Source organism: Tursiops truncatus, chromosome 10 (genome assembly GCF_011762595.2).
Source record: "Tursiops truncatus isolate mTurTru1 chromosome 10, mTurTru1.mat.Y, whole genome shotgun sequence".
Taxonomy (NCBI): Eukaryota; Metazoa; Chordata; class Mammalia; order Artiodactyla; family Delphinidae; genus Tursiops; species Tursiops truncatus.
This window is the reverse complement of record NC_047043.1, coordinates 39,906,615-39,929,394: the sequence shown is the minus strand read 5'-3', so window position 1 is coordinate 39,929,394 and position 22,780 is coordinate 39,906,615. Positions and strand designations below refer to the sequence as shown.

At 45.9% G+C, this 22,780-nt stretch overlaps 2 protein-coding genes and 1 long non-coding RNA gene across 11 annotated transcripts in view; 1 reads left to right on the top strand and 2 right to left on the bottom strand.

The window, feature by feature from the left end:
• Window positions 1–22,780, top strand: part of LOC109549343 (uncharacterized) — a 43,985-nt gene that overhangs the window by 577 nt on the left and 20,628 nt on the right. For 3 of the 6 annotated variants that reach the window (XR_012334513.1, XR_012334516.1, XR_012334512.1), the window contains exons 2-6: window positions 863–996; window positions 1,092–1,179; window positions 4,411–5,536; window positions 17,799–20,156; window positions 21,408–22,546. This is a non-coding gene — a long non-coding RNA (uncharacterized lncRNA). The remainder of the gene's footprint in view (window positions 1–862; window positions 997–1,091; window positions 1,180–4,410; window positions 5,537–17,798; window positions 20,157–21,407; window positions 22,547–22,780) is intronic. The other 3 variants (XR_004528454.2, XR_012334515.1, XR_012334514.1) reach the window with 3 other exon arrangements.
• DAXX (death domain associated protein) lies at window positions 17–4,450 on the bottom strand. Of its 4 annotated transcripts, none has more exons than XM_033864437.2 (8): window positions 4,323–4,446; window positions 3,168–3,426; window positions 2,182–3,013; window positions 1,845–2,059; window positions 1,457–1,685; window positions 820–1,294; window positions 450–660; window positions 17–261 (listed from the first exon to the last, which is right to left on the bottom strand). In XM_033864437.2, the coding sequence occupies exons 2-8, from the start codon at window positions 3,372–3,374 to the stop codon at window positions 202–204; spliced, it is 2,229 nt and encodes a 742-aa protein (XP_033720328.1). In that variant the 5' UTR covers window positions 3,375–3,426; window positions 4,323–4,446; the 3' UTR covers window positions 17–201. The 4 variants fall into 4 exon arrangements, with proteins under 4 accessions (XP_033720328.1, XP_033720329.1, XP_073666958.1 ...); XM_033864438.2 differs by having other exon boundaries at window positions 3,168–3,423; window positions 4,323–4,423; XM_073810857.1 differs by lacking the exon at window positions 4,323–4,446 and having other exon boundaries at window positions 3,168–4,167.
• On the bottom strand, window positions 6,426–7,393 carry SMIM40 (small integral membrane protein 40). Its single transcript, XM_033864444.2, has one exon. The coding sequence runs from the start codon at window positions 7,140–7,142 to the stop codon at window positions 6,900–6,902; it is 243 nt and encodes an 80-aa protein (XP_033720335.1). The 5' UTR covers window positions 7,143–7,393; the 3' UTR covers window positions 6,426–6,899.

Here is a 22,780-nt window from a genome sequence, read left to right as displayed (position 1 = left end):
AAGGAAAAGACAGGAATACAATAAGAAAAGAACTTTATTGTTTATTAATGTTTCTGTGTAAAACTTAAGCTTTTTTTTTTTTTTTAAAGAAACCACCAAAAGGCGATTAGCTCAGTCCATCCCTTCCTCAGTCGTCTGGTTCCCACCGTCCTCCAAATACTATCCCAAAACATTTTGGAGGCAGGGAGGAGGGGGAGGCAGTTAATCAGAGTCTGAGAGCACGATGATCTCCTCTGGATCGCACTGTGTGGCCACACTCATCTGCAGGGGAGTGAGAGACAGAGTCAGAGAGGTCTGGAACACAGCGGACGAGAAGCCAAGGGAAGGACTTATCAGAGATCAAAAACTGGGGTGGGAAGAGAGAGGAGGTGATGAGTGCAGCAGACAGAATACCCCAAACTGAACAATGAAAGAGAATGAAGTCAGGAAACACAGCCTCCCCCTCTTACCTTAAAAGTACCAGGTCTGGAGGGTTGTGATTGTGGGGTGTCGAACAACCGGGCTGGAAATGGGCTACAGAGGGAGCTGGTCACCAGGCCGTGGCTAGGAGAATCCACCCTTGTGGAGGAATCGGCAACTGGAGCCATGGAAGCCAAGGGGGAAGGCGGGCTGGGCAGAGTATGTGTCTTCTCATGCACTGCCCTTTGCCTTTCCACATAGCTAGAGACAGAAACATATGTGGGTGGAAGGGTATGTGGAGACTGAGGATGGAGGGGGAGCTCCAGTTTCTCCTCGCAGACTCCGTTCCACAGTATTCCTCTCAGAAAGCCCCCGCAGTCCCTCCTTGGCTTCCCTCTTTCTCCTCCTTATTGCTGTTACCTCTTTCCTAATGGCCCGGCTTCTGTTTGCTTCTCCTTCCGAGATTTCTTGTGGGGAGGACTGGAATCTCCCCAGGTGTGAGGAGAGACGCCTCCGTTGAAGGAAGTGGAGGTGACCATGGCTGCTCCATTCTCCAAGACAGTGGTGAGAGGGTCTTCTGATTGCTTCCTGGAAGAGGTAACGTCCCTCTCCTCAGGGGAAGGAGTAGTATCCAGGGGCAAGGCTTCAATCTCTAGCTCAAAGAGCTGAGACATAGGGCTCTCCTCCTCCAGGGGCAACTCCTCGAGGTGCTCTCCACTGCTTTCAGCAACTACGCTGGAGGGGGCCGGGGGCTCTTCTGCCAGTGAAGATGGTGACACTGTGAGTCCTTTGTTTTGCTGCTCCCCCAACGACCCGCTGATCCCTTTGCGAGGTTCCAGGTTCTTTTCAGTGGAGATCTGTAGTGGGGACATGGGGCTCTTATCTCCATCCTTCCCTGGAAAAGAAGAAAAGAGGGGAGGGGTAGCAAAAGAACTAGGGGAAAGAAAACTGCTGAGAGGACACTAGGAGTAAGAGGAAGAAGGGAAGGATCTCAAACAGGGGGCTCATGCCCAACAGAGTAGAGGGAACCGACAAGAATACTGTTTCCTTGACATACCTGCTTCCTCGTCCTCCTCCTCCTCCTCCTCCTCCTCTTCATCGTCCCCCTGACCTTCCTGCATCTGTTCCAGATCCTCCTCTTCTTCGGAATCTGTGGCCTCCTCGTCTTCCTCCTCATCTTCCTCTTCCTCCTCTTCCTCCTCCTCCTCATCACTTTCCTCATCTTCATCATCGGTCTCAGCCTTGGAGGTGGTAGGGCACTCCTGGGATGCCATCCCACTAGGGCCCTGCAGGGGACAAAGGAGTTTCTCTATGGAATCCCTTGCCCCAGAGGGGCTGCTTCTTGCATTCCTTCTGCACACGCCATGATCAGTCACCACGTACTCCCTCCTGGCCAGTGCAGTGGAAGGACAAGGTCTCTCTGAAGGGTGTATTCCCTTCCATACCTCACCAGAATCCAAGGAGGCTTTGGAGGGGTCTGCAGAGTGGGAAGGGGTGGCTTGGGGGAGCCGCGCTCTTCTCTTCTGTCTCTCGCTCTCCTCGCTCTTGTCTTGCATCATTGCATACTTGGAGATGACCTCATCCAGCCGGCTCATAGCCAAGCTCCGGTTCTCCCGCAGGCGCCGAGCCAGGGCAGGATCTGACAGTGCGGGATCAATGCCTATGTGGGAAGATATAAAGTCAGTGTACTCACCCAGAACCCTAGAAGGGACTAGAGAGACACCCCCTCCACCACACACCTGACGAATGAGGGTTACCAAGGAGCATCTCACTAATGCCTACCTGGCCTATAGTCATCTGTGAGGTGACAGCCAAAGTTGTAGATGAGATCAAGGTGGCGACGCTCCTGTAACCTGATGCCCACATCTCGGAAGGCATCCTGAGCCATGAGCTGGAGCTGCTGTCGGGGGAGGCCAAGGCTGTGCCGAGCAGCTGCCTTCTCTACAGCCCGCAGTACGTCTCCATAGTCAGGGAAGGTATCAGGCCCTGGCTTGTTGATGAGCCGCTCAATGCGCCTGTTGACCTCTGGGTAGCGGGTACCACGGTAGGGGATGCGCTGCTCTATGACCCGGCCTGTCAGTGAAGAGCAGTCTTTCAGCTCACACAGCCGCCCAAAGAGGCGGATCAGCTTACGCTTCAACCTCGCCTCCTGCAGGTAAGTGGAGTCTGGGTCATCCAATTCTGAGAGATCCAACTCCTTTTCCTGCAGCCGCCGGATCTCTGCCACGTAGAGTGCCAGCAGCTGCTCCAAGCGCTGGATCTGCCGCCGGGAACCATGGGTCCTTGGGGCCTCAGAGGCAGTGGTCTCAGCACTTGTGGGGTCCAAGGAGGGGTCTGCGGGAGGGTTATTCCCAGAGGGCTCACTAGAGGTGGTGGCAGCAGGGGCCAGGTTCAGCTTCTTCTTGGCTGAGTGGGCCTTGAGAACAGTGCAGAGCTCATTAATGTAGACATAGAGCTTAGCTGGCCGGCTCTGGGCCCGAGAGAGGACCCGAGAGAGGATGTTGCAGAACTCCGCCGAGGCCAAAAACAGAGAGTGGGCCCGCTGCTGCCGGTTATAGAGGAACGGGACCACCTCAGGGTGGTCCGCCGTCTGCGTCTTACACAGTTCAAGGAACTGGAAGGTTCAGGAGAAAAAGGGAGGGGGAAAGAGACAAGGGATGGGATTGAGAGAAAGAAGGTGAGGTGGGGTTAGTGGGGAAGAAAGGACAGGAGAGCCAGTCAGCCATCCCCCTCCCTGGGGTATGAGAATCTTCTCCCCTAAAGCTCACCTCTTCAAACAGCTTCTCATTCTCCAACTTGTAGCATTTCTTGCCGCCCGAACTACTGCTTCCTCCAGCCCCATGGGGCTGAGAGGAGCCAGGGGCTTCTGCCCTGGGTGAGGCCGGATTGGGGGGTGGGTGGGAGGGCCCTGGCAGAGCAGCTGCTTCATCTTCATCATCATCATCCAGCACGATGATGCTGTTAGCGGTGGCCATGGGGGATCAAATCCCCCGGAGGGAGGAAGTCTTGGGGATTTCGTAATTCCTGCTGGAAGGGGATGGGGCCTCAGACAGAGCCCCTCCAGCATAGCCCCATCCCTTCATCTCACACATTTTTCAGTCTTCTTGGGTTTCAAAACACCCAGCCATGCCCAACAGTGTCCTCACTGCCTATCTTCAGCAACCATTAGTACCATATGTTTTTTGGGCCCTTTACTATGGGAGCCCCAAACCATCAGAAAACCTTAAGTCCCACCCCCAGCTCCACCCCTCACGTCGATATCCGGTCTTTCAGTTGCATTTCCCCACTATTTCTCATAGTTGGCAAGTTGATTCTTCCTCTCAACCCCTGGACGACCTCTCACATTGCACTCCAGATTTCCTTGACATCCCCTCGAACAGATACCACACCCCCGCTGGCACCACCTCAGGTGTTTTCCCCTTTCGTTCTCACACACATCAAATCCACACCCTCACTCCATCCTGAAGGTTCACCCCAACTCCGAGACTCTCTGAGGCGAAGAAGGTTCCCTCCCAACAATCCATCCCCCTTTCTCCTACTTAAATTATCTCCATATTCCACCCTCTGATGGCTCTCCTCAAACCGGGGCGTTAGGTTGGAGATATTTCACCTCAAGTCCCCCTCCCTCTCACCCCACCCTAATTTTCCCCATTCTCTTTCTGGGACTTGTAACCGATAGTGAGCCCCACACTGGGCTCTCCTGCTTCCACTCAGATTCCAGCCCTGAGTCCGGTCCTTCCCCTAGATGAGCTTCCCGCCAAGTACCCCTCCCCCAGTTCAGCCCCCGGCCGCCCCACTCCCCTTCAGGGATAGGAAGGAAGGTACCACAGCTTGCCCCTCAGACTCAGCGCCCGGAACCCCCCAGTACCTGTCCCTCGACATTCCCGCCCCCGCCTTCGCTCCCCGCACCGTCCGGCCCCCACCTCAGAAACAGTCTCTCGAGAAGACCCTCGCCGCTGATCTCAGAACCTCGCATGGTTCCCTCCGTCTTCCTTCCCCCTCCCACCGCAGGCCCTACTCCGGACCGGAAGCCGCGGAGTTTCCGGCTACAGGCACCTAGGTGCGGCCATATTGTCGTACGGAATCCAGTGCCCCCCGCCCCCGGTGGCCGGAAGTGACGGTGGACCCGCCCCGCGAGGGCTTCTAATGCCGCCCACATAGTCTGCGGCTCCCTTCCCCCTGACCTGCAGGGGACGGAATTGTCCCATCCGGGCGTCCCAAATGCTTGGAGGACGCCATTTTGCCGTACGGCGCTGGCTACGCCCGGATTGGGGCGCGCCGCCAGTGGAGCTCTTTTCACCCGGTGCTTCTGCCACTCCGCCAATCAGAAACTTCCCGCATCCTGGCCCAGCTGCCGGCGAGTTGCGTGCCGGGAGGACTGAGCCACCTGTCCAAGCAGGGGAGGGGGGAACGGAACAGGGCAGCTGAGGAATCGGCCCTCCAAGGCTGCACAAGGGTGCACGGAAGGGCGGGAATCTCTTAAGAGGGAAATAAAACCTTTTCCATCCACTGGGCTATTGACAAGCCTTCTGGCGCTGCTTTCCTACCTGCCAGGTACCAGTTTCCACGGCTTAATCGAATGCGCCTGTCATTCCTTTCTATGGGCTGTGCGCTCCCTTGTCGCTGTCCAGAAGCTATTTCTACATCCAGTTGCCTACATCTCCCAATCTTGAAGTCATAACACATGCATACAAATGAGCACAACACGCTGTACAAATGTGTTATTATTACTGCTATTGTTGTTGGTTTGCTTTTCAAGCTCCACCACAGAACTAATGACCAACCAAGTAGGTGGGACCTGGGTGGTTCTCCTTCCTTTTCTGGAGGGGATTCCCGAGGCGCAGGCGCTGATGACCAGGAGGCCGTGCTTTGTCCAGGGGCTCCAGGGCCTGAGGACGGGCGATGTGGGGAGGGGGTTCTGAGAAGAATCTGTGCCAATTGCCGCTGTGAGGGCTGTGAGACGAAATGAGGCTCGTAAAATACCTCGAGTCTCTCTCGTCCTCTTCCTCTGAGAGAGCTGATGAAAGAAGGAAGAGAGAAGAAAACGACTTTGACGCCCGCCTCGCCCGCCACCCCCCCACCTAACCCAGCTTTAGGGAAGCTGGAGGGACTCGTGGAGGCAGAGCTGGGTCCAAAGGTGAGCTTGTGGGGAAACCGGAAATGTTAATACGGTTCCGACTGCTGAGTTTCCCACCTCCTGCATCCTTGCGAATTCCACAGATGGTGAGCATCTTGCCACTTTCTGGGACCACAGACCCTTACATCCCCAAGCCCTCAGAGTCCCAGAACCTCAAACTCTCCCTTCCATTAAAGAATCCCACACCACTTCTCTCCAGTCATCTAAGTCTTCAAATTGGGGGACATGAAGACTTGCCCAAGGGTACTCGGATTTGGGAAATATAAGGGACTTAATTTCCAGATTCTCAATTTTCCCAAAATTTGTTTTCCTCAGTAAATTCCTGCAGTAGAGCTTCTCCTTCTTCCTTTTCTCTTTTACAATAGACTTTCTCCCTCTTAAAAAAAAAAAAAAAGGATACTGTAGTTCTCAATCATGAAATCTCAGGATGTTACCTTGTTTTTTGTTGTTTGGTTTTGTTTGTTTGTGTTTGTTTTTGTTTTGACCACTGGACGGCCAGGGAATTCCCTTACTTTGTCTTAAATAAAGAGACATGTAACCTGTTTCTTCAAGGCACCATGAGCACCACCTCGTCTATCTCACTTAAAATGTACTTTTAGGTAGTTCCCTGCAGTCCAGTGGTTAGGACTCTGTGTTGCCAAGCAGGGTGCTGGGGTTTGATCCCTGGTCAGGGAACTAAGATCCTGCAAGCTGAAACAGAAAAAAAATGTACCTTTAATATTAACAATTATGAAAATGTGTACAATCTTTATGCTATTTAATCAGTTCTGCTCACATAATAATTGTAATGGTAACCCAGAAGAAATTTTTCTAAAAAACTAGAGTCTTATGGTCACAAGAAAGAAAAATATTTTTCATCTCAATTAATATATATGTTTATGTAGGAAAGAGTGATAGATTGGTCAATAAAAGACTTTCAAGTATAAAAGGATAAAATTGTCTGTGGAGAAGTAGAATGGTAATAGAAGTTCTAGGAGAAAAGAGAATGATGGAAGAAGAAAAGGAAGGATTCCCAATTATATTTTTAAACGAGTGGTGGTGAATATCAAGTCACTCTGATATTTCAACTCCCCTGGACACACAAAAGATTGATTTAATTTTTTTATTTTAAAATGTGAATATTTTTTGTATGCCAGGAATTACATCCTTGAAACAATGTTAATGTATGATGAAAAGTTTTAGGTACTTACTTAAAAATACCTGAGGATTATAAACTTTTTCAAAATTAATTCCCGGAGTATAGGTGCAGAAATTTTAAGATAGCTGCTCTCAGCTCTCCAAGTGTCCCTCCAAAGCCCCCATTTCCCCCTTTCTCCCCTCTCACCTCTGTGGCAGGGAAAGAGGACGTTTATAGGAAAGGCGGTCACAGTTCCAGCTCCTCCTCCATCTGAGGTGTTCTCAGGAGCCAGTCCCCAAACTTTGCCCATGGTAACAGCCATAGCAGCTTATAAACAGCCTCCAGCGTCAGTAGTGTCAGGGTGAGGACCAGGAAGATAAAGAAGGCCTTGTCCATGGCCTGCCGCAGGGGACCCCTGGGAGGAGAGGGCCTCCGGGCAAACGCCAGGAACACGTCCTCCTCGTCCACATCACCCTCCTCCTCAGCCATCTTAACCCACTATGTGACAGCTGGCTGGAGCACGGAGGCTGGGATGGAAGCCCTTACTCAGCCTGGCCAGGATTAAGGGACGTGGTGTTGGCAAGTCCTGCACCAGCGGAGCTTGACCCTAATTCCCCCAACCAAGAGAAAGAAAGGAGAGGAGGGCCTCTGAGCCTTTGGAACAGTCAGTGCAATGTGAATGGTCTGGATTAAACAATTCCTAAAGTCTGTCCAGCTTTACCGTTTTATAATTCTGTGTTTCGGAAGCTGAAGGCCCAACAGAGACATGCCAGCTGGAGCTGACCAAGTCATTCTGGGCCTCTAAGCTTAAGGCTCAAGGTCTTGGGCCCCTACAGACAGAGGGAGCAAGTGGACCTAGTATGCTAGTCAAGCACCTAAGGCCCTTTTCAGCTTTACATTGGGGGTGGGGGGGGACACGCCTAACCTAGGTGGGGGGAAGGGGGAGAGCGAGCAGCGGTGGCTACAGTCCGCGCAGGCTCGTAGTTCTTCCCCAGGTCTGTGGGGCCCCGAGGTTGCGGCGCTGAAACCCCGCACTCTTGCTTCGTGACTTTGAAGACGATTATATCAATCATTGGACTGCAGGAGCCAGGGCGGAGGTTTATAAAAAGAGAAAGAACATGATTGGCCAGCGGTGCGAAGGAGAATGATTGGGACTTAACTATTGGGGCAATAATAAGGAAGAGCGAGCTTGTGCGTGAGGGGCGTGGCCTGAGAGTTGGTGGGAAATGTCCAAGAGGCTGTATTGTGGCACGGGTTGAAGGCCTTTTCTGGACCCTGTTCCCCAGGCACTGGCCTGAAAGTTCGTGAGGGAAATCGAAGTCCATATGGAGACCGGCCCACACCCGCCCCGTAGGTGGTGGTTGGGGGGTGGAGTGTGGACAGCGGAGGAAAGGGTCCATAGTGAACCTCATATCTGGAGCCTCTAAGGTCTCTTACCTAAACTCCAGTTTGATCTTAATAAGAAGACATTTTTTTCTTGGGAAGAACTTGTTTACCCAAAATGGTACAAAGGATGTCACAGGTTTTTTGTTGTTGTTGTTTTTAAAATATTTGTTTATTTATTTTGACTGCGCTGGGTTGTAGTTGTGGCATGCTGACTTCGTTGAGGCATACATGTGGGATCTAGTTCCCGACCAGGGATCGTACAGTGTCCCCTGCATTGGGAGCGTGGAGCCTTACCCACTGGACCACCAGGGAAGTCACAGTTTTGTTTAGAGTCAACTCGTGTTATCGTTTGCTACCGCCACAGGAGGTCATTACAAGTCAAAAAAAAACTGGATCAGGGTCCAAACTAATCATTTATTAGTTGTGTTAATTAAACAAGGAGGCCATCAGACTGAGTGGCTCTAATGTCATGGCGGCCTACTTAAGCAAGCCAAAATCTAAACCTGTAAATGCCTCAAGGTCATGTAATCAAGATGCCAAGGGAGGGAATTCCCTGGCAGTCCAGTGGTTAGGACTCAGCACGTCCACTCCAGGGGGCACAGGTTCGATCCCTGTTTGGGGAACTAAGATCCTGCATGCTGGGAGGCACAGGCAACACAAAAACAAAATCAAAACATCAAAGCGAAACAAAAAAACACTAAAGGACAACCAATCACACACAGCCAACTAGGCTAAGCTATAGCCAATCAAATAATTTCCTTTCTCTGTTTCCACACTTTCTCCATTTAAGTTTTTCCTCTGGCTGAGGTCTGAGGAGCGCTCATAACCACTTCTGGTTTGGTGCGGGCCCATTTGAATGCATTTTTTTGCTCAAACTTAAAATTTTAACATGCCTCAGTTTACCTTTAACGGTTGTATGATGGAGACCTTGGGCCAGTCAGCTGACCTTTCTTTAGTTTTTCTTTAAAATTGAAAAAGTCTTGCCTCACAAAGTTGTCAGGAGGGACAAACGAAATAAGATTTTTTTTTTGTAAATTATGAAGTGCTGTGTAAACATAATGTATTAATTTCTGATACCCTCACTATGTCTCAGGCAAGTTTGCAATAAGGCCACCCAAACACCTTTATCATCTCCTTATAGTTCCTTCCCCATGATAGGTTCAGCACTAAGATCTTGTGTAATACATAAACTCAGCACTTTATTGAATTTAAAAAATTTTTTGAAGTAATTTCAAACTTACAGAAAACACTTAAGAACAGTATCGGGAACTCTGGTATCCTTTTCACCCTGATTCCCCATTTGTCAACATTTGGTTATATTTGCTTATTTCTCTCAACCCCAATATAACCATCTATTATGGGTTGAATTGTGTCCCTTCAAAATTCAGATAGTGAAGCCCTAACTCCCAGTACCTCAGAATATGACCTTATTTGGAAATAGGGTTGTTGCAGATGTAATTGGTTAAAATAAAATGAGGTCATACTGCAGTAGGGTGGACCCTTAATCCAATATGACTGATGTCCTTATAAAAAGGGGAAATTTGGACACAGACATGTCCAGACCAGAACATCACGTCCAGACCAGCATATGTCAAGACCAGAATGTCATGTGAATGTGAAGGCAGAGATAGGGTTGATGTGTCTACAAGCCAAGGAACGCCAAAGATTGCCAGCAAACCACCAGAATCTAGGGGAGAGGCATGGAAGAGACTTCTGTCACAGCCCTCAGAGAGAACCAACCCTGCTGACTCTTTGATTTCTGACTTCTAGCTTTCAGAACTGTAAGAAAATAAATTTCTACTGTTTAAGCCACCTCGTTTGTGGTACTTTGTTATGGCAGCCCTAGCAAACAAATACACCATCCTAATCAGGAAGTCAACACCACTATCTAATTATAGGTACAATTCAGAGTTCATCAGCTGTCCCACTAATGCCTCTGTCCTTTTTGGTCCAGGATCACAAATCGCATTTGGTAGTCACATATCTGCAGACTCCTTCAATGTGGGCAGTTCCTCTGTCTTTCTCTTTCATGAATTAGTTTTAAAGAGTACAGGCTTTTCATTTCTGTACAATCTCTCCAACCTAAGTACATGTTGGGGCAAGAGAGAAATGATGCGGCCTTTGTGTATCACATCAGAAGTTGCTGGAGGCAAAACCATCTCACTCCTGATGCTGCCAAACCAGTCTGGCAGGTTCTCCACCTTAAAGTCCTAACTGTCCCTTTGTAATTCCTAGGTATCTGGCACATCACCAAATCTCCACCTACCTGCCTTAGCATCCCTTTATGACTCTCATCAGAATAAGCATGACGATGTTTATTTTTATTTTTAAAATTTATTTATTTATTTATTTTTGGCTGCGTTGGGTCTTTCGTTGCTGTGCGCACGCTTTCTCTAGTTGCGGTGAGCGGGGGCTACTCTTCGTTGTGGCTTCTCATTGTCGTGGCTTCTCTTGTTGTGGGGCACGGGCTCTAGGCGTGCAGGCTTCAGTAGTTGTGGCACGTGGGCTCAGTAGCTGTGGCTTGTGGGCTCTAGAGCTCAGGCTCAGTAGTTGTGGTGCACGGGCTTAGTTGCTCCGCGGCATGTGGGATCTTCCCGGGCCAGGGCTCGAACCCGTGTCCCTTGCATTGCCAGGCAGATTCTTAACTACTGCGCCACCAGGGAAGCCCAATGATGTTTATTAAATGGTGATTTTTTTTTTTTTTTTTACTCCGTCATTTCTTCTTCAGTTTTCAGTCAACAATCGACTATAAAAGAACATTTCTTTCTCCCTCATTTATTCATTTATTTATTTATATCATATGGACTCATGGATTCCAATTTTACTCAATAACTTGTAATCCATTACTACTATATTTACTTATATTGCCTGGACCCATGCATTTCTATTTTATTTAATTAATTGTAGTTAGTTACTATCATCATTAATTTCATGCACAAATTATCCCAAATTTGGGCAGCGCCAGACTCTGGGATCCGTGCCACCTGGCGCCCACCATTCCCACGGGAGAAGATGGGAAGCCCATGGGCTTGGTGGTGCAAGTGGAGTTCATAGGCCACAGCCCCAGCAGCTGCAGCATCGGAGCTAGAGGCTGCCACAGCCCCAAGGGCCCCCAGCTGGTGGGGGGCGGGGAGGGCTGTGAGGGCTTCCCTGATACTGGCTCGAACCACTCTACTTGTCGTCAGGCACCACGGAGAAGGAGCTCCTGCAAGCTGGACGAGCAGCTGGACATCCTGGCACTGATGGAGGTGAAGATGAAGGAGATGAAGGGCAGCATCCTCACCTGTGTCTCACTGAGGCCAAGCTCTGTGAAGAACTCCTCGAGAGGGATCGGCTGCTGGCTATGGCTGTCATCCGCAAAAAGCACAGGATGTGAACGAGTGCCATTTCGGCCTTCGGAACTCCCAGACACCTAGCAGCTTAGTGGGGACCTTAGACCGCCGCTGTTGAACTCCCTCATACTCCTGGGGCACTGGTTGAGAGTACTGAGGCTTAGGGCAGTTGGGCTCTTGCTGGTGACCTGGCACCCTCTCTTGTTTCCTCCTGAAGCAAGCTCCTGAAGTCTGGGATCTCAGACTCTGCACCGGTGACACCAGCAATTATGACTTTGTCTACCCCTCCCCACCTTCACCCCCACCCCCAAATTTACGTTGCAGGTTCTGGTGAAGCAGAGGCTTTAGAACCATTGAACTTGAAACTTATCCCCTACGGATGCAGGCAGGATGCCCAAGGACTATGGGTTTGGGAAGACGACACCTTGAGTTTGGCCAGTAATCAGAACTCTTCCACATGTAATGATAAGAGATCCAAGTAACATCAGTTCTACTTTTTGTGCTTTTCCTTCCCACGTGCAGCCTGTGCTTCTGATAGGGACTGGCAGATCTGTGCCTCTCCCTCCTAGGACCTCCCTCCCAGGAGGCCATCTACAAGGCAATCTATGGGATCTCATGGAGATCCAGCTTGCCAGGGACTTAAGTCTATCCTGTTATGTTTGCTACAAATTCTATTTTCTGCACAATTAGTCAGATTAAAGTTTTCACTATGTTTGTTTGGCAAAATGAATTAAACAGAAAGTAAGGTTGAAAAAAATTATCCCAAATTTGGCAAATGAGAAAGTGCTCCAAGCTGGTTCCTGTGTCCTTTTGCAATGTCTACAACATTATTTGATTACTTTCTGGTACAAGAGGTAATTCAGGCTCAATTTGTACTTTTCCTGACTCAGCCCAGGAATCAACCATTTCTTCAAGAGCCTCTGGCTTCTTTTTTTTTTTTTTTAATAAATTTATTTATTTAATTTATGGCTGCGTTGGGTCTTCATTGCTGTCTGTGGGCTTTCTCTAGTTGCAGTGAGCGGGGGCTACTCTTCATTGCAGTGCGTGGGCTTCTCATTACGGTGGCTTCTCTTGTTGTGCAGCACAGGCTCTAGGCTTCAGTAGTTGTGGCTCGAGGGTTCTAGAGCGCAGACTCAGTAGTTGTGGCTCACAGGCTTAGTTGTTCCACGCATGTGGGATCTTCCCAGATCAGGGCTCAAACCAGTGTCCCCTGCATTGGCAGGCGGATTCTTAACCACTGTGCCACCAGGGAAGCCCTCTCTGGCTTCTTTTAACAAAGGGTAGTATTTGGAAACCAAGATCTGGGTGCCAGATATCTTCATTGCTACTATGATGCCATCGTTCCTAGGCCTTCTCAGCAAATAGAGCTAGGAAATATATGAATGTATATATGTATACACATACATACACACACACACACACACACACACACACACACACACACACTGTTCCAGTTACTATAGCCACCTAACATACCACCCCAAAACTTGGTGTAAAACAACCATTTTATTATACTCATGGAATACTGTGTCAGAAAGGACACAATAAGGATGGCTTGTCTTTGCTCAGTGATGTCTGGGTCCTTATCTGGGGAGACTTAAAGGCTGAGGGTGACTTAACCACTGAGAGCTGGGATCGTCTGGAGGCATCTTCTGTCACATTTCTGGCAGTTGATGCTAGCTGTCAGCTGGCTCTCTAATGGGGATGTTGGCCAGAACACCTGCACTTGTCCTCTCCATGTAGCATGAGCTTTTTCACAGCATGGCAACCTTGAGATAGTTAAGATTCTTACATGGCACTCATGGCTCCAAGAGCATGTTGAAATGAGTAAGGCAGAAGCTGTATAATCTTTTCTGAGCTAGCCTCAGAAATCATGCAGTATGACTTCTGCTGCCTTCTGTTGGTTATAAGACAGTTACAAACATGTTTAGATTTAAGGGGAGGAGGTATGGACCTCATAACCCACTTCTTTTTTAAAATTACTTTATTGAAGTATAGTTGATTTACAAAGTTGTGTTAATTTCTGCTGTATAGCAAATTGATTCAGTTATACATATATATATATATTCTTTTTCATATTCTTTTCCATTATGGTTTATCACAGGATATTGAATATCGTTCCCTGTGCTATACAGTAGGACCTTGTTGTTTATCCATCCTACATATAATAGTTTGCATCTGCTCATCCCAAACTGCCAATCCTCCCCTCCCCCATCCCCCCATCCTTGGCAACCACAAGTCTGTTCTCTATGTCTGTGAGTCTATAAACCAACCTCTTGACAGAAGAAATGGAAAGAGTTCAAGACAAAGTAGTAGATGAGAAAGACAACAAGAGTACAGCCAGTCCTTTCAAAGAATTTTGCCATAAAGGGAAGGAAAGAAATGCAGCATAATGTAGAAAGAAATGTGGGCTCAGAGGAAGGATATTTAAAATGGGCATATATTGGTATTTTTATATGCTGATAGGAATGACAAAGTAGACAGGGACAGGGACCAGGGAGTGCAATTGTAGGAGTGATGCTCTTGACTGAGAAGGACTGGGATTCAGTGCACAAGTGGAGGGGGTGACCCTAGATAGACACATTTATGATGCCTGGAGGGAGACAGAGTCTAAGGGCAGAAATGTAGGAGAAGGTGGGAAGTGGAAAAAGAAGTTCTTTTCTGTTGTCCCTGGTTTTCAGTGAACTAGGAAGTAATGTCATCAGCTGGGCATGAGGGAGTTGATTTGAGGAGAGAAAAGAAGGTGCCCCAGGGCAAGAATAAAAATGGAGGCTCACATATCATAGGTCTAAATTTTTTAAAGTTAATCATCAAGCTAATAAACTGTTAGGTATGTTCTTTACTCTTACTTTACCAAGTCTACTTTCATAACAACAAAAGAATGTGTGTAAAGCAACACAGCTGGAAAAAATATCAAAATGACTACATTTAATTATTATCGCATGTACCTAGGTATTCTTTTGGTGGACCAGATATGGCTGGATGAGTAACAAAATAAACATGTGCATTACTGGAGAAAGAATAGTCTCTTCAATAAATGATGCGGAAAACTGGACAGCCAACATGCAAAAAAAAAAAAAAGAGAGAGAGAGAGAGAGAGAGAGAGAGACTAGACCACTACCTCACACCATTTACAAAAATCAACTCAAAATGGATTAAAGACATGAATGTAAGACCTGAAACCATACAACTCCTGGAAAAAAACATACACAGTATGCTCTTTGACATCGATTGTAGCAATGTCTTTCCAGATATATCTCCACAGGCAAGGGAAACAAAAGCAAAAATAAACAAAGGAGACTATATCAAGTTAAAAATCTTCTGCACAGCAAAGGAAACCATCAACAAAATGAAAGGTCAACCTACCGAATGGGAGAAGATATTTACAAATCATATATCTGATAAGGGCTTAAAATCTAAAATATATAAAGAACTCATACAACTCAAAAACTACTTGATTTTTTTACATGGGCAGAGGAGCCAAATAGACATTTTTCAAAAGAAGACACACTGATGGCCAATAGGCACATGAAAAAGATGTTCTACGTCACTAATTATTAGGGAAATGCAAATCAAAATCACAAGATATAATCTCATGCCTGTCAGAATGGCTATTATCAAAAAGGCAAGAAATAACAAGTGTTGATGAGGATGTGGAGGGAGAAAAGGAACTCTTGTACATTGTTGGTGGGAATGTAACCTGCTACAGCCACTGTGGAAAACAGTATGGAGATTCCTCAAAAAATTAAGAATAGAATTTCCATATGACCCAGCTATTCCACTTTTGGGTTTTATCCCCAAAATATGAAAACACTAATTAAAAGAAATACGCACCCCTGTGTTTATTGCAGCATCATTTACAATAGCTACTCTATGGAAACAACCTAAGTGCCCACTGGCAGATGAAAGGATAAATAAGATGTGGTGTATGTATATTAAATGGAATACTATGCAGCCATAAAAAAGATTAAATCTTGCCATTTGAGAGAATATGGACGGATCTTGAGGGTATTCCACTAAGTGAAATAAGTCAGATGGAGAAAGACAAATACTGTATGATTTCACTCATATGTGGAATTAAAAAAAAATAAATGAATAAATAAATGAACAAACCAAACCAAACAAAAACAAACATGTAGATACAGAGAACAGAGCAGTGGCTACCACAGGTGAAGGGATGAGGGGAGGGTGAAGAGGGTAAAAGTGGTCAACTTTATGGTGATGGATGGAAACAAAATTTTTGGTGGTGAGCACACTATAGTGTAAACATAAGTAGAAGTATAATGTTGTACACATGAAACTTATGTTATAAACCAATGTTACCTCAATTTAAAAGAGACATGCATTATTTACAAGTTAATAAATATATATTTCAAACCATTTATTTTTCTTATCTTCATTTTTGCAAAGTCACTAATTATGTTGTTATAACTGAGATTTTCATATAATCTATGCTCTATTAACAGTAATGGGCTAAAGAATTTAAAAGTTAAATGCAGGACTTCCCTGGTGGCACAGTGGATAAGAATCTGCCTGCCAATGCAGGGGACACGGTTCAAGCCCTGGTCAGGGAAGATCCCACATGCCGTGGAGCAACTAAGCCCATGTGCCACAACTACTGAGCCCACGTGCCATAACTACTGAGCCCACGTACCACAACTACTGAAGCTCACATAACTAGAGCCCATGATCCGCAACAAGAGAAGCCACCACAATGAGAAGCCTGCACACTGCAATGAAGAGTAGCTCCTGCTCGCCACAACTAGAGAAAGCCTGCACGCAACAACGAAGACCCAACGCAGCCAAAAATTAATTAGTTAATTAAAAATAAAATAAAACTTAAATGCAACTGACTTCAAACTTTACATAATTTCAGTATATTTTCATGAAGAAATATAATGAAGTTAATGTAAAATTAAAATTATTATCATGCTTTAAAATGTTATTTTTCTAATATTTAAATCATCTATTAAAATTGAAGTGTAAATTGCAAATTATACTGAATAAATATTAAAAGTTATTTATAGAAAGCTGCCATTTGAAGGGAGGGCTTCCCTGGTGGCGCAGTGGTTAAGAATCTGCCTGCCAATGCAGGGGACACAGGTTTGAGCCCTGGTCCAGGAAGATCCCACATGCCACGGAGCAACTAAGCCCATGCGCCGCAACTACTGAGGCTGCACTCTAGAGTCCGTGAGCCACAACGACTGAGCCCGCGTGCCACAACTACTGAAGCCTGCGTGCCTAGAGCCCGTGCTCACAACAAGAGAAGCCACTGCAATGAGAAGCCTGCGCACCACAAGGAAGAGTAGCCCCCACTCGCTGCAACTAGAGAAAGCCCACGAGCAGCAGCAAAGACCCAACACAGCCAAAAATAAAATAAAATAAATAAATTAATTAATTAAAAAAAAGAAAGCTGCCAGTTGAAAATTTAACTTTTTGAAATTTTAATTAAATCCTATGAAATATTTTTATAAAAATAAAACTATTGAAGTATTAGATGCCTATTTAGTTGCCAGTGTAACTTCATGTGCCATATTTGTTATACATACATATGCATATATACAAATTGAAGAGTAATATTAATTGTTTAGTACAGGAACATGTTCTTCAGCCACTGTGGTCAACTGTGACCCTACTGGGAAAGGATACATCATTATGTAAGAAGGTACTACATTCATACTGACTGAGAGAACGTTTGACAAGTTAATTGATTTGTCTTTTCTGTTACTTAATCACTATCACTGCTAAATTCTCCCTGCATCCCAAACAAGTGGCCATCTGCAGGGTCAGCAACAGCAAAACCTATGAATCTTCACAGCATTTGGTCACCATCACCTTTTGTTTCAATGATAAAGGACAAGAGGTAAGGAGACACATTTCCTTGCAACTTGAATAGTGTTAATTATAGCAGCAGATGTTTAGACTTATGGTCATGCTGTGTCTAGTAGGCTGCCTTCTAAAATGGCTCCCAGTGATCTCCACCTTCTGATGGTTATGCCCATATGTAATCCCCTCCCCTTGAGTGTGGACTGAGTCTAGTGACTTGCTTCTTTTTCTAGTTGCGGCGAGCGGGGACTATTCTTTGTTGCGGTGCACGAGCTTCTTACTGTGGTGGCTTCTCTTGTGTTGCGGAGCACGGGATCTAGGCGCGTGGGCTTCAGTAGTTGTGGCCCACAGGCTCTAGTTGTGGCTTGCAGGCTCTAGAGCGCAGCCTCAGTAGTTGTGGCGCACAGGCTTAGTTGCTCCACAGCATGTGGGATCTTCCCAGACCAGGGCTTGAACCCGTGTCCCCTGCATTGGCAGGCAGATTCTTAACCACTGCGCCACCAGAGAAGTCCCCTAGTGACTTGCTTCTATTGAATAGAATTTGGCAAAGAGTGACAGGATGTCAATTCTGAGATTAAAAGTCATGACTTTTGTCTTGTAGGCACTCTATTGCTGGCTTTGAAGAAGCAAGCTGCCACTTTGGAGCGGCCCACATGGCAAGAAACTGAGGGTGGCCTCTGGGAAATAGCCAAAAAGAGACTGATACCTTCAGTCCAACAACCTTTAAGGAACTGAATCCTGCCAGCGATCCATGGAGCAAGATTAGAATCAGGTCTTTCCCCAACGGAGCCTTCAGAGGAGACCACTGGCAACACCCTGACTGCAGCTTGATGGGAGACCCTGAAGCAGAGGATCCAGCTAAGCTTCTCCCAGGTTTCTGACTGACAGAAATCATGAAATAATGTGTGTTGTTTTGAGCTACTAGTTTGGGGGTAATTTTATATAACAAGAGATAATTAATACACTGAGCCAGAATTAAGTGTCAGATCCTTAGTAACAGAGATACCCCTATGTCCCTTCAAAATTGTTTGTGTGTGTTGACATGAGGTGTCCTCTTAAATGTGGGCTCAAGGCGGAGTCCCTTCTTGCCTGGGTGTACTAATAGTACCAGGACTAGTTCATTAGTCTTCAATTTTTTTGCTTGCATGTTCCCTAAAAACATTTTGGAAAACTATGTGACCTCCTGCATGTCTTTTACTTCATATCTAATTTTTTCCTTGTAAATTTAAATAACTACAAACAGTGTAAAAATTTTAGTATCTTATAAATATCAACATTTAAAAATAAGACAGGGGCGTCCCTGGTGGTGCAGTTGTTGAGAGTCCGCCTGCCAATGCAGGGGACGTGGGTTCGTGCCCCGGTCCGGGAGGATCCCACATGCCGCGGAGCGGCTGGGCCCGCGAGCCGTGGCCGCTGAGCCTGCGCGTCCGGAGCCTGTGCTCCGCAACGGGAGAGGCCACAACAGTGAGAGGCCCGCGTACCGTAAAAAAAAATAAATAAAAAAAAAATAAAAATAAGACAGTTTATATTACTGTTTTAAATGTAACCAATAGAACCTAAATGCCATAGCTTTTTTTTTTTTTGGCTATGCCGTGAGGCATGTGGGATCTTAGTTCCCCAACCAGAGATTGAACCCGTGCCCCCTGCAGTGGAAGAGCAAAATCTTAACCACTGGACTGCCAGTGAAGTCCCAATGCCATAGCTTTTTGATATTCAACATCATCCTTTTGAAAAACATACTTCGCCTTCCAATGCAAGGTTACAGGTTCAATTCCTGATCGGAGAGCTAGGATCTCACATGCCTCAGGCCAAAAAAACAAAAAACATAAAACACAAGCAATACTGTAAAAAATTCAATAAAGACTTTTAAAAAAAATGGATGGTCCACATCCAAAAATAAAATCTTTAAAAAAAAACCAGATAGAACATATGAATATACTCTTCTTCAACAGCTGGACATTTTACATTATTTACTTTTTCCTTGAATTTATATTTCATTCACTTCCACTACATAATTTTTTCTTAATGTATTTTATATGTGAAAGTCTTGTATTGATCTTTCTATATTTCTCTGTAACAAAATATATTTTTTAAAATTAGTTCTTTTTAATTTCTTTTAACCATAATACTCTAAATGTTTAAACTTTTCTTTTGGATTGAACTATTAGCAACAAAGCAAATTGATCAAAATCACATAAATATATTATACATTTTGATAGCTATCAATAAACATAAAATTTTATTTACAATGCGTCTTTTAATGGGTTTTTAGCTAGTTCTGTATTAAAGAAGAACAAATCTGACTCCATATTAGATCTGTTCCTTTTACTTTTGTCTTTTATTTTAAATTTTTTATTTATTTATTTATTTATTTTTGGCTGCGGTGGGTCTCTGTTGCTGCGCGCAGGCTTTCTCTAATTGTGGTGAGCGGTGGCTTCTCTTGTTGCGGAGCACGAGCTCTAGGCGCATGGGCTTCAGTCGTTGCAGCATGCAGGCTCAGTAGTTGTGGCTCTGGGGCTCTAGAGCACAGGCCCAGTAGTTGTGGTGCATGGGCTTAGTTGCTCCACAGAATGTGGGATCTTCCAGGACCAGGGTTCGAACCTGTGTCCCCTGCATTGGCAGGCAGATTCTTAACCAGTGCGCCACCAGGTAAGTCCTCCTTTTACTTTAATCTTTATGCTCTGTTGCCTTGCTTAGTCATGCTGGCTCTGCACCTTTCGTAAAAGAATGTTGCCTATAGCTTCAAGTATACAGGATAGACTGACCTTGACCTGACCTGAACACAGAATAACATTTGTCTTGTTGGAGGTTTAGAGGAACATCGTGACCTGTGAACTGACCTACCTGGACAGCTGCAAGAACAAACGATCCCACACCAAGAAGTTTGCAACAACTAACCACGCCACTCCCTCATCTTGCCTTTAAAAGGGCTTTGCTGGACTTCCCTGGCGGTCCAGTGGTAAAGACTCCACACTTGCTTCCACTATATGGGGCACGGGTTCAATACCTGGTCAGTGAACTAAGATCCCGCAAGCCCTACAGTGTGGCCAAAAAAAAAAAAGAAAAAGAAAAAGGCTTTGCTTGAAAGCCTTTTGGGAGTTTGGGCTTTTTAAGTCATGAAAAAGCCCTTTGCCTGGCCCTGCAATAAACCTTTCTCTGCTCCAGACTCTGACAACAACAAGTTCTGGTATTGTTTGGCCTCACTGTGCCTCAGGCACCTGGGCTTGCTTTAGGTAACAGTTCATGTAACATCGTTACATGTAACAATCGTAAGAATAGCATAGCTGGAATGAGACAACCTTCAGTAACAATTCTCTATCTATTTTTCTTTTCATCAGAATAAAAGCTGAGAGTTCTTGTTCACATAAATAAGTAAATGGGAATGGAAATAATTTTATTATAGCAATGACACTCACTTCTTTGAACTTCTTCTGAATTATATGCCAAAAATCACATAATAAGCCATCATTAAATGTATTTTAATGATATTCAAGCTGAAAACTCCATTAGATTCTCTATTAATTTTGTTGAAAGCAACGAATTGAAAACCACCTGACTTGCTAAAGGATTCATTACTCAATTATTAGAGTCATTTACTTTCAAAAACAATATTTCAAATTGGGCTTCCCTGGTGGCGCAGTGGTTGAGAGTCCGCCTGCCGATGCAGGGGACATGGGTTCGTGCCCCAGTCCGGGAAGATCCCACATGCCGTGGAGTGGCTGGGCCCATAAGCCATGGCCGCTGAGCCTGCGCGTCCGGAGCCTGCGCGTCCGGAGCCTGTGCTCCGCAACGGGAGAGGCCACAACAGTGAGAGGCCCGCATACCGAAAAAAAAAAAAATTTCAAATTGTACTTTAGTTTAGCAACTCAGATGTTTTTATATTTCCCCATCTTGGGAGAATGGCAAATGGGCAATGGCAAAAGAGGAGGAGAGAAATGAAAATATGCACAAAAGTTCACAGGTAAATCAGTTTTACGAAAAGGATATACAGAAATAGAGAATGTGAAAATGGATACATTCATAACTGGCCATGTCCTCCTGTCCCTTGTAGGACTTTGTGTATTCCTTGGAGTCTGCACACTCCAGGGTGAAGACCACTGGACTAGGGACATGTAGTATGACTGTCAGCCAGCACAAGGTGTACTTGAGACTTAACCAAAAATTCAAAATGAGACCAGTCAGCATGGTATGTGTTTTCCTTTCCCTCCAGGTATGTTCAGCCACGTGCATGCAATGGCAGAGTTGGCAGAGAATTAGGACTTTGCCAAGAGTGCTGGGAAAGGATGAAGGAGCAAAGGAGTCAAGGCTGTATGCAAGGTAACATCAGGATTATTGGTGAAGTCCAGACAGGAAGATGAGTCCTAAAATTTCCAGTTCTTAAGGATGAACTCTCCCAGGGTAGCAAAATGAGAAGAGAAGGGGGTTCAAGCTTTGGACAGCTCCAATATTTAATGTCAGTGGGGCAGGAAGTAGATGGGCTCCAGGCTAGACATTTACAACAGGCCTCCTGTTTGCACTTCCTGAAACAGGAGATAGGTGGGCTCCAGGATAGATATTTACAACCAGCCTCCTGTTTGCACTTGGAAATAGGAATAACAACAGAAACAGGGTACATACACTTTAAGATAACAGTCATGGCAGGAACAGAGAGGGGCTAAACCCTGTTTGAGTAAAAGATCAAGAGGTCCTATATTTCCCATCTTTGGGGCAAAGGAGACACCGTACATGCACAGAAAGGCTCCTTGGGGGTCAAAAAGAAGGGGTCACCACCCCAGAATAGGTGATGCCAAGGGCCCCCATAGGCCTCTGGGCTGGAATCCATCTTGGAAAAAAGTTGTGCATGCAAGTTGGGGAGGGTCCTATGACAGGTCAGGTGTGGAAAAAGAAACCAGATAATTGGCCAAAGGTAAACAAAGGCTGGGAAGAGCCACGCTGTATAAACGATTTAACCAACTCTTTACTCCTCCTCATTAGGGAGAACGCCCACACCCTTTCTCTCTGGGTGTGTTTTCTCTGCCTTGCTTCTGTCTTCACTAAACAAACTGTTTCTCTGTGTGCTCTCCCACTTGTTGTGCTGTGTCTCTAATAATAAACTTCATACCTGTTTTTACAGTTTTTGTCTCCCTGAGAAATGCATTTTTCAGTGGAGGCAAGAGCCACAGAAAATTTACTTCTAGTCTCCAGCCCTTGCTGGTCTAGTGGCTAGGGTTCCTGGTTTTCATCCAGGCTACCCAGGTTCAATTCCTGGGCAGGGAACTAAGATCTTGCTTCAAGCCACCACTCACTGCTGCTGCTTCTCCAAGGTCATCAGGATAAAGAAGGCAATGGAGGTCAAGAGTGATCACAGAGGTGGGTATTAGAAAGTGTTGGGTCTTGGAGACCAAGGAAAGTGTCCCAAGAAAGTGGAAGTCCACTTATCTGGTGCTGGGGAAATCAAGTAAGAGGAGGTCTGGAAATTTATTGTATTTAGTTACATCCAAGTCATTGGGGGATTTAGGAGAGTAAGAGGCAGAAGCCCAACTGGAGTGGGTTGTGAAAAATGAGTGGGAGGTGGGGGATGGGAAAAGCCAATACTAACAATTC